This window comes from Adiantum capillus-veneris, chromosome 19, assembly GCF_014529385.1.
Source record: "Adiantum capillus-veneris isolate H3 chromosome 19, ASM1452938v2, whole genome shotgun sequence".
Taxonomy (NCBI): domain Eukaryota; kingdom Viridiplantae; phylum Streptophyta; class Polypodiopsida; order Polypodiales; family Pteridaceae; genus Adiantum; species Adiantum capillus-veneris.
This window is the reverse complement of record NC_140949.1, coordinates 143541323-143552141: the sequence shown is the minus strand read 5'-3', so window position 1 is coordinate 143552141 and position 10819 is coordinate 143541323. Positions and strand designations below refer to the sequence as shown.

Sequence of the window (10819 nt, the reverse complement as noted above, 5' to 3'; positions counted from 1 at the left end):
AAGAACACTCAGCTACCTCAGAGGATTCGGGGTCAGAAAAAGAACATGTGAGAGCTAAGCTACTCCTGAAAGGAGGGGAGGAAAAGTTTTTTTGACTTTCCTAACCAGAAACCAAGAAGACAAAAATGGTATAGATGAAAAAAGAACACCAGAAACATGAAAGCTAGACCTATGCCATCAGTCTCCTGTAGAATACAGGTCCTAATGCAGATAGATGCACATGATTGTATCAAGGACAAAATCATTGGCAGATATCCTTCAAACGAAAACCCAAAAATGTCGAAAACATCGAGAAAAACAAAGAAGGATACTCAAGCAAAATAAAAAAAACAGGAAAAGGAGTCAACCATGACACGAGTTGAGCGAAAAAAGAAGCATCAAGATTTGAAAAAAGATCTAAAGGAGATATATACAACCAAAATGGAAACCACAGAAGAGGATGGTAAAGATGTAATGAGTGTTCCATCCCATTACACAAAATATACTCTCCAAAACCGAAAAATCATAGTAGAACAACCTGTTAGAGAACTACAAAAACAAGGGGAGTCCTACGAAGGGCCTGAAAAGGCAAAAAAGATAGATTGGATGAACCAGGAGAAGAACCTAGGCCTACCTACATTGCAAATGACCTAACACAAGAAGAAGAAGAGCTTTTACTAAGCTTGCTAAAAGAATACCTAAATATCTTTGCTTGGTCTTACAAGGATCTCAAGGGTGTTGATCCAAAAATCTGTCAACATACCATACCCATGAGAGATGATGCGAAACCAAGTAGACAAATGCCATACACATACAATGAATGATTTGCCAGGAAGATCAAAGAAGAGATTGAGAAACTAGAGGAAGCTGAATTCATTTATGAAATTGAACACACAGATTGGGTGTCTCCAATTGTAATCGTACCCAAGAAGAATGAAAAATTACGAGTGTGTGTTAACCCCAAGAAAGTGCATGCAGCTACCATTAGAGACAACTTTCCTCTTCCAATCACTGAGCATGTGTTAGAACGAGTTGCAGGAAAGATGGCTTTTTGGGATACAATCAACTTTTGGTTGACCCAAAAGATCATCATAAAACTGCTTTTACAACAGAATGGGGTATTTTTACCTATCGGGTTATGCCCTTTGGGTTAACTAATGCTCCTGCCACATTTCAAAGATTGATGAGTGATGCTTTTAAAGAATATCTAAGGAAATTCTTGGAAGTAGACATGGATGCTCTATGTGTACATTCATCAATTCGGACTGATCATTTTGAACACCTTAAAATAGTATTCAAAAATTGTAGACTTTATAGGATTTGCTAAATCCTATAAAGTGCACATTCATGGGTAGACAAGGAAAAATTAATGGACATATAGTGTTTAAAAATGGCATAGCTATTGATATGGATAAAATTCATGTTATTGATGATTTGCCTAGACCAACAACAATCAAGGGGGTTCAAGCCTTCATGGGGCATTGTGGATATTACAGACGGTTCATTTACATGTACGCTATAATTGCAAAACCCATGAATAGCTTGATTATACACTTTGAATGGACTGATGAGTGTGAAGAATCCTTCATGAAGCTTAAGCAAGCTCTCACCTTAGCTCCAATATTGAAAGCACCAGATTGGAATAAGATATTCCACATACATGTAGATGCTTCCAATTTTGCCATAGGATGTATACTAGCTCAACAAGGAGACGGGAAAATAACTTTGCGCTCTCTCTCTCTCTCTCTCTCTCTCTCTCTCTCTCTCTCTCTCTCTCTCTCTGTGTGTGTGTGTAATGCTTCAAGAGGCCAAGTCTAAGCATCGTGCTGTCGAGCTACTGTGTGCGCGTGCGTGAACGCATGCAAGTGCTCATAATCAGCTCAAAATTTGGTTTCTTGTTGCTGATCGATTAGTGACCAAGTTTGTTATGACAACAGCATGTTTTCCACCGTGTTCTCATAATCCTGCTACCCTTCTTCCTGGTCGAGCTGGTGCACAGTGTGCTTTGGTTTGTGTACGCACATGTGTACCTCGGTGGGGGCAACGGAACAATTGTAAAAAAAGTGGTGATGTGCTGTTTGTGGATGGGCGCCTGGGCCTACAACAACAGCACCTTCCTGGTGATGTGCTTGTTGTTCAGGCTCATGTGCCGTCTGCAAGTGATGCGTCTGCAAAGTTACTACCAGCTTTTAGAGGGTCGGGGATCGTCATCGGCGCTGGTGATGCTGCAAGAACACATGCGATTGCGGCAGCAGTTACTGCTCATCAGCCACCGCTTTCGCCTCTTCTTGCTCCTCTCCTTATGTGCCATCACTGCCAGTCACTTCGCTATCCTGTTCAAGGTCATGGCCTCCCATGGCATTGTCAACTTTGCTCGCACTGGCGATCTGGTGGTGAGTTCTGGTACATAATATACTCTCTTTCCTCTTTCCTAATCACCATGCCATAATCTGATACATAATTAATGGGGAGGGTATTGTCTTTTCGAGAAATTTTTTGACCACCAGAGATATGAAGCAGTGCTACACATATGGGTAGAGCTAAATTCCCCTTCTAGAAAACAACCATGTATCACAGTGGCAAAAGGGACAGGAACCGTGGAGGGGTTTCGACAGAATCGTCTTCCTCCACTTTCACACAAAGGGAGGAATCATTCAAGTTTTCAAAGGGAAGAGCTCTGAGCAATGTAGCCGCAGGGGCCACAGTAAACCCCATCCAATAGAAGAAAGTCAGAGCACACAACCTTTAAGAGCAATAACACAAGCCTTACCATTAGACTAACTCTTTTGGGAGATCAAAGAGCATGTATAGAGGGGTTTTGACAAATTCACTTCTTCTAGTTGTGCACAAAGGCGGAGGAATTACTCTAGTATTCAAATGCCAAGAACCCCAGCAATATAAACCACAGTGCCTCAGTAAAGAGGGATGTCCCTTCCAACAGAAGAGAGTCGGAGCACACAACCTTTAAGAGGGAAATGGCAAGCCTTACAACCGGACTAACTCATTTGGGAAATCAATTAGCAACAACAAAACATCCTTGAATTGAAGAAGAGCAACATCCTGTAGTACATTGCTCACATGCATTATGCTGTCTAAGAATATCTGGAATGTCGGCTTCTTCACAAAGAACTAATGTAAATGGTCCATTGTGGCAGGTATGTTGCGCTGTGCAGTTGGTGGGCCTCATCCTCTGCCTTTATGCTGCTGCCAAGATCACTCACATGGCACAGCGCATAGTGGCAATCGTGAGCCAATGGCATGCCGTCGCAACGTGCGTAGATGACATGGAGGAAGATGTGGGCTGGGCACAGCACAATATTGCTCCAGAGATCTTAGCACATGTGCAGCGGCCGCCTGATCAAGCCGTTGTCATGGGCTCATCTTGCAGTTTTTGCTTCGACTCCCCCCGCCCTCTGGTGCTGGTGGAGTCAGGTGACGAGGAGGGCGATCTGCATGAGACTTTGCAGCTTCTGGCATCCACCAAGGATCTATTGTCCAACTCACATTCATTCCGCAAGCGCCATGCCCTAGGTATGACCTAAGACCTTGCTCACTGCTTGCATCCTTGACTATGACAATGAAGAAGAAGGAGACATTAATATTGTGGTGCAATGGATTTTGCAGTGGCCTACCTGCAGCATTGCTGCGCCGGTATCTCTCTCTATGGCTTCGTTCTTGACAGGGGCTGCCTCTACACCATTTTTGCCCTGGAGCTCTCCATCGTTCTTTGGACTCTCGGGAAGACTCTCATCTAGGCGACATTACAAACCCAAAAGTTTGTATCTAGGCTAGGAATCAATAAGGTTGGATTTCTTTTGGTACGGCCAACATTTGTGAGCCAGAAGCAGGGATCGATCACAATATTTCCCCTTCTTGATGCTCTACTTTGTTGGTTGGGGAGTTGTTTCTTTATAACCTAACATAGCATAGGCATATGTGGGTGCTCTCCCAAAGGGTCATTTGTAGAGCCCAATTTTTGACCTAAAAAAAAGGAGAATTTGCACAGCTCTAAGCGGTTTCTCTTCATTCAAAAGGAATTGAGGTTGTTTTTGGGAAGAAAAGTAACATATATTCAGATGCTCAAGCTAGACATATTGAATGTGGAAGTGCTTAGCAACGTATAGCACATAGAGTATGTGCGATAATCTTTTGTGCATGCAATTCAAAGAACATGTAAGATCAATTCCTTTTTTTTTTCTAATGTCATTTTTATTCCAAGAATGTAAATTATTCCTCAAAAAGTGTCAGTCCTTTTACGGTTATATATATATATATATATATATATATATATATATATATATATATATAGAGAGAGAGAGAGAGAGAGAGAGAGAGAGAGAGAGAGAGAGAGAGAGAGAGAGAGAGAGAGAGAGAGAGAGAGAGAGGTCTAAACGTTGTAGGAACAATCCCATGAGACCTCAAAGATCTATTTGACGAGTGGATTTCAAGGCCTGACACTCAAGAGGGAAGTAGGATTTTTTTTTTGGGGGGGGAGAGAGAGAGAGAGAGAGAGAGAGAGAGAGAGAGAGAGAGAGAGAGAGAGAGAGAGAAGAAGAAGAAGAAGAAGAAGCATAAGAAAATAATAATTTTTAACGTCATAGGAAACTATCCCTAGAGACCTTAAATATCTATCTGACGAGGAGAGTTGAACTTAGGACCTGTTATTCAAGAGGGAAATGGCATAACTAATCTACCACACTTTTGAGAGAGAGAGAGAGAGAGAGAGAGAGAGAGAGAGAGAGAGAGAGAGAGAGAGAGAGAGAGAGAGAGATTAGTAACCTTAGGGCTTGAGCCCACCACCAATTTATGGCCAAAAGGGTAACACCCTACCACTATGTAGCGTGCTATTTGTCATCTCCCCTCTCAATATGGTACATTCATAAGTGGCACTTAGAACCAGAGTTGGTTCAAATACAAGGACAAATGCAATTCACGTAACAGATACTTGGCACACCATCAAGTGTAACTTTAGTTCACTTTAAACTAGTTCATGCTCAATTGGATAGGATGGTGGTTACACAATCCAACACCACTCATTCATGTGTACAAGTAATCTCTCTTGACACCCCCTTTTGTTGTGTTTAGTTACACAAGCGGCGACATATGTGCAAAAATACACCGAATGTTTTGGGGGCGAGGGGGTGTTAAAATACAAGGTTCTTTCATATGCTAAATTTGGCAGTGCTTTTTGAATACATGTTCATGCCACAATAACTAAACTACCAAAAAACGAAGAAAATCTTTCGTCAAACAAGATGTAAGCACATGGATTCTAGCGGTAGGCTACCAAAAGTAGCAGTACCTATCATGGAAAAAGCCAATGTAAATGTGGCATCCTCTTTCGGCATACACGTGTCGAGTTTGGGAAGGTTCTTAAATTTACAAAGGCTTCAAATGGTTTTCAATAATTTAACAATCGATAATTAGGGACTCTCTTAGAGATCATAGGACTCACAAGAAAGGTCATATGGGTGCATATTAGAAAACATAGATGGAGAATCTGAGGAGTAACAAATTGAAACACACCAAAAAAAAAAAGAGGTAATGTGGTTGTGCATATTTGGGTTGGGACTAGAAAAAGTGCTCTATGGTGGACCTCTTGTAAAGCTACATTGTCATCCGTGTCAAAAACTTAGGATCAAAGCTTTAGTAGTTGCATTGAAACTTTCAAAGATGCCAAGTGGAAAGAGCTTGTGGCTTAAGTGATTCTTAGCTTGGGCGCATTGTCAAAACCAGAATGAAACGTGTGCATTTGGCTAGATTGAAAGCTTTATGAAAAGGAGAGCAAAGGAGTGAGGAATCCGCTTAATTTCAAAAATCGGTCGAAAACTATTCAAAGGATCTGTTCAAGGTGTGTATGTACACTTCTTGTGATAAAAAGCTCAAGTAGATACACACACACACACACACACACACACACACAGACTACTTGTGATTATTATTATTAGTACAAAGTGTCTTGTGCCTGTGACTAGTGGTGAATGTGTTGGCCTCCTATAGCACATACCAATTGTACATACCAATTATGAAAAGGAGAGCAAAGGAGTGAGGAATCCGCTTAATTTCAAAAATCGGTCGAAAACTATTCAAAGGATCTGTTCAAGGTGTGTATGTACACTTCTTGTGATAAAAAGCTCAAGTAGATACACACACACACACACACACACACACACACAGACTACTTGTGATTATTATTATTAGTACAAAGTGTCTTGTGCCTGTGACTAGTGGTGAATGTGTTGGCCTCCTATAGCACATACCAATTGTACAATTAGTGCTTGAGCCTATTCGTTTTACCCTACTTGTGATTAGGGTTACAATTGTAACTAGCTCCACTTAAGGTTACAATCGTGATTAGGGTTTCAATTGTAGCCTACTTGTGATTAAGATTTCAATTGTGATTAGGGTTACTTATGTACCCTACTTGTACTTGGGGTTACAATTGTGATCATAGCATTTTTGGTAGAATGCAGCAGAGTAAGAGTGTGGTAGCATGCCTGCTGGGCAGAGATGAACATGTACAAGACGGTGCAGAGGACGGATTCTGGGCAACAGAAGGTGCAAAGGCCGTGGACAACCTGCAAAGCAAGCTTGTGTGGCTAGGCCTCTTCAACTACACCACTCGATGGCGCCATGCAAAATTGGTGTCCTCGGCGATGATCTTCTGTATAGCTGCCATTGCAGTGCCCGTCCTCATTTGTACCATGGTGAGATGCCCCAACTGCCTAGCCGCACAGCAGCACCCTTTCCAAAAAGTATTGCAGGTGTCGCAGACCGCCATATCTGCCCTCTCCTTCTTCTGCTTGCTCTTCCTTCTGCAAAAGTTTGGCCTGCAAGAGTTACTCTTGCTACATGATGTCTCCATTTTTGATCCCACCGCAGTCCAACAAGGCTATGTCCATGAGCTTCAGGTAATTTGTCTATGTGAAGTTTGATGGTTTTGTCTCTGTAATGCTTCAAGAGGCCAAGTCTAAGCATCGTGCTGTCGAGCTACTGTGTGCGCGTGCGTGAACGCATGCAAGTGCTCATAATCAGCTCAAAATTTGATTTCTTGTTGCTGATCGATTAGTGACCAAGTTTGTTATGACAACAGCATGTTTTCCACCGTGTTCTCATAATCCTGCTACCCTTCTTCCTGGTCGAGCTGGTGCACAGTGTGCTTTGGTTTGTGTACGCACATGTGTACCTCGGTGGGGGCAACGGAACAATTGTAAAAAAAGTGGTGATGTGCTGTTTGTGGATGGGCGCCTGGGCCTACAACAACAGCACCTTCCTGGTGATGTGCTTGTTGTTCAGGCTCATGTGCCGTCTGCAAGTGATGCGTCTGCAAAGTTACTACCAGCTTTTAGAGGGTCGGGGATCGTCATCGGCGCTGGTGATGCTGCAAGAACACATGCGATTGCGGCAGCAGTTACTGCTCATCAGCCACCGCTTTCGCCTCTTCTTGCTCCTCTCCTTATGTGCCATCACTGCCAGTCACTTCGCTATCCTGTTCAAGGTCATGGCCTCCCATGGCATTGTCAACTTTGCTCGCACTGGCGATCTGGTGGTGAGTTCTGGTACATAATATACTCTCTTTCCTCTTTCCTAATCACCATGCCATAATCTGATACATAATTAATGGGGAGGGTATTGTCTTTTCGAGAAATTTTTTGACCACCAGAGATATGAAGCGGTGCTACACATATGGGTTGAGCTAAATTCCCCTTCTAGAAAACAGCCATGTATCACAGTGGCAAAAGGGACGGGAACCGTGGAGGGGTTTCGATAGAATCGTCTTCCTCCACTTTCACACAAAGGGAGGAATCATTCAAGTTTTCAAAGGGAAGAGCTCTGAGTAATGCAGCCGCAGGGGCCACAGTAAACCCCATCCAATAGAAGAGAGTCAGAGCACACAACCTTTAAGAGCAATAACACAAGCCTTACCATTAGACTAACTCTTTTGGGAGATCAAAGAGCATGTATAGAGGGGTTTTGACAAATTCACTTCTTCTAGTTGTGCACAAAGGCGGAGGAATTACTCTAGTATTCAAATGCCAAGAACCCCAGCAATATAAACCACAGTGCCTCAGTAAAGAGGGATGTCCCTTCCAACAGAAGAGAGTCGGAGCACACAACCTTTAAGAGGGAAATGGCAAGCCTTACAACCGGACTAACTCATTTGGGAAATCAATTAGCAACAACAAAACATCCTTGAATTGAAGAAGAGCAACATCCTGTAGTACATTGCTCACATGCATTATGCTGTCTAAGAATATCTGGAATGTCGGCTTCTTCACAAAGAACTAATGTAAATGGTCCATTGTGGCAGGTATGTTGCGCTGTGCAGTTGGTGGGCCTCATCCTCTGCCTTTATGCTGCTGCCAAGATCACTCACATGGCACAGCGCATAGTGGCAATCGTGAGCCAATGGCATGCCGTCGCAACGTGCGTAGATGACATGGAGGAAGATGTGGGCTGGGCACAGCACAATATTGCTCCAGAGATCTTAGCACATGTGCAGCGGCCGCCTGATCAAGCCGTTGTCATGGGCTCATCTTGCAGTTTTTGCTTCGACTCCCCCCGCCCTCTGGTGCTGGTGGAGTCAGGTGACGAGGAGGGCGATCTGCATGAGACTTTGCAGCTTCTGGCATCCACCAAGGATCTATTGTCCAACTCACATTCATTCCGCAAGCGCCATGCCCTAGGTATGACCTAAGACCTTGCTCACTGCTTGCATCCTTGACTATGACAATGAAGAAGAAGGAGACATTAATATTGTGGTGCAATGGATTTTGCAGTGGCCTACCTGCAGCATTGCTGCGCCGGTATCTCTCTCTATGGCTTCGTTCTTGACAGGGGCTGCCTCTACACCATTTTTGCCCTGGAGCTCTCCATCGTTCTTTGGACTCTCGGGAAGACTCTCATCTAGGCGACATTACAAACCCAAAAGTTTGTATCTAGGCTAGGAATCAATAAGGTTGGATTTCTTTTGGTACGGCCAACATTTGTGAGCCAGAAGCAGGGATCGATCACAATATTTCCCCTTCTTGATGCTCTACTTTGTTGGTTGGGGAGTTGTTTCTTTATAACCTAACATAGCATAGGCATATGTGGGTGCTCTCCCAAAGGGTCATTTGTAGAGCCCAATTTTTGACCTAAAAAAAAAGGAGAATTTGCACAGCTCTAAGCGGTTTCTCTTCATTCAAAAGGAATTGAGGTTGTTTTTGGGAAGAAAAGTAACATATATTCAGATGCTCAAGCTAGACATATTGAATGTGGAAGTGCTTAGCAACGTATAGCACATAGAGTATGTGCGATAATCTTTTGTGCATGCAATTCAAAGAACATGTAAGATCAATTCCTTTTTTTTTTCTAATGTCATTTTTATTCCAAGAATGTAAATTATTCCTCAAAAAGTGTCAGTCCTTTTACGGTTATATATATATATATATATATATATAGAGAGAGAGAGAGAGAGAGGTCTAAACGTTGTAGGAACAATCCCATGAGACCTCAAAGATCTATTTGACGAGTGGATTTCAAGGCCTGACACTCGAGAGGGAACTAGGATTTTTTTTTTGGGGGGGGGGGGGGGGGGGGGGGGGGGGGGAGAGAGAGAGAGAGAGAGAGAAGAAGAAGAAGAAGAAGAAGCATAAGAAAATAATAATTTTTAACATCATAGGAAACTATCCCTAGAGACCTTAAATATCTATCCGACGAGGAGAGTTGAACTTAGGACCTGTTATTCAAGAGGGAAATGGCATAACTAATCTACCACACTTTTGAGAGAGAGAGAGAGAGAGAGAGAGAGAGAGAGCATTGTTATATTTTTAAGAAAAATGGAGTGTGAACTTGTGTGTGTGTGAGAGAGAGAGAGAGGAATTCCATGTAGACTTTGGAGTTGAAGTTGTGAGCTTTCTAAGAGATGACCGTGCCACATTTTCCTCTTTTAAGGAGGTTCTTAAATATGAGGATCATGCTCCTTAAACTTGCGAACATCAAAGTGAACTAGTCGTGCTTGGTTAGCCTTTTGTAGTAGTGTACTCTTTCCTTGTATGCACCCATGGGGTCGCAATCTTTGTGTCTATTAAGAAATTGTTTAAGACAAATGTTAAAGTTGTAGAGTGCTCGACAATTAGAGGCCTTATTGGCAATATTTGCTAATGCATACAAAAGACCTGGAAGATTGGGTTTTTCAAGAAGGATCTTTTTTCGGAGGTAAGGTTGTGAAAAGCCAAGCTTTGTTAATTTTCATGTAAATTGTCTGCTTCTGGGAAGTGATTGTATCCATTGGAAAAAAGAACAACTCTTACGAGTGGAATCAAGAAATCCTAGCCATCATGGTCAGAACTAGGTAATAGTGCATAAGGAGACTTCGGAAGGGGTAGTTTAGCTCCTTGATGTATTTTGTGGCCCCTCCTTAAGAAAAGTAAACTATGAATGTGAAAGACGTGTGATTGTGACGACGGATACTAGCCCCACAGGAATTGGATGGGCGATTCGGAGCAAAGGTCCTAAGTGCTTGTCAACGCAATTATCCACAGGTAAAAAGAGAATTATGGGGAGCAGTTACAACACTGAAATGCGATAAAGAGTATCTAATAGGAGCAAATGTAATAGTGGAGACTGATTGTCTACCCCTTCTTGGAATGATCACAAGTTGCTCAACTCCTGACATTGCGATGTTGAGATGGATTGCCTACATAAAGTCCTTGAATCCAGAATCTAAGCATATTGCGGGTAAGGATAATCCAGTTGCAGATATGCTTTTTAGAGCAAGGTATAAAAATGAAGAAGAAATGGTTGTCGAGGGTGATAATATAGGGTTGAGGTTTTATAGTAGCTCTCATGCCAAGGG

At 42.6% G+C, this 10819-nt stretch overlaps 2 protein-coding genes across 3 annotated transcripts; both read left to right on the top strand.

The window, feature by feature from the left end:
- The first annotated feature begins 1916 nt into the window (after positions 1–1916).
- On the top strand, positions 1917–3986 carry LOC147435006 (uncharacterized). Its single transcript, XM_086490071.1, has 3 exons — positions 1917–2372; positions 3135–3510; positions 3604–3986. The coding sequence occupies exons 1-3, from the start codon at positions 2049–2051 to the stop codon at positions 3732–3734; spliced, it is 831 nt and encodes a 276-aa protein (XP_086346197.1). The 5' UTR covers positions 1917–2048; the 3' UTR covers positions 3735–3986.
- Positions 3987–5938: 1952 nt separating this feature from the next.
- Positions 5939–9344, top strand: LOC147435005 (uncharacterized). Of its 2 annotated transcripts, XM_086490070.1 has the most exons (5): positions 5939–6083; positions 6446–6890; positions 7073–7528; positions 8291–8666; positions 8760–9344. In XM_086490070.1, the coding sequence occupies exons 2-5, from the start codon at positions 6447–6449 to the stop codon at positions 8888–8890; spliced, it is 1407 nt and encodes a 468-aa protein (XP_086346196.1). In that variant the 5' UTR covers positions 5939–6083; position 6446; the 3' UTR covers positions 8891–9344. The 2 variants fall into 2 exon arrangements, with proteins under 2 accessions (XP_086346196.1, XP_086346195.1); XM_086490069.1 differs by lacking the exon at positions 5939–6083 and having other exon boundaries at positions 6117–6890.
- Positions 9345–10819: the final 1475 nt, after the last annotated feature.

Coding starts and splice junctions, on each gene's coding strand:
- LOC147435006 (XM_086490071.1), top strand. CDS start 2,049: ATGTGCTGTTTGTGGATGGGCGCCTGGGCCTACAACAACAGCACCTTC. Junction 2,373..3,134: donor CTCGCACTGGCGATCTGGTG/GTGAGTTCTGGT, acceptor CCATTGTGGCAG/GTATGTTGCGCTGTGCAGTT. Junction 3,511..3,603: donor CCGCAAGCGCCATGCCCTAG/GTATGACCTAAG, acceptor TGGATTTTGCAG/TGGCCTACCTGCAGCATTGC.
- LOC147435005 (XM_086490069.1), top strand. CDS start 6,393: ATGTACCCTACTTGTACTTGGGGTTACAATTGTGATCATAGCATTTTT. Junction 7,529..8,290: donor CTCGCACTGGCGATCTGGTG/GTGAGTTCTGGT, acceptor CCATTGTGGCAG/GTATGTTGCGCTGTGCAGTT. Junction 8,667..8,759: donor CCGCAAGCGCCATGCCCTAG/GTATGACCTAAG, acceptor TGGATTTTGCAG/TGGCCTACCTGCAGCATTGC.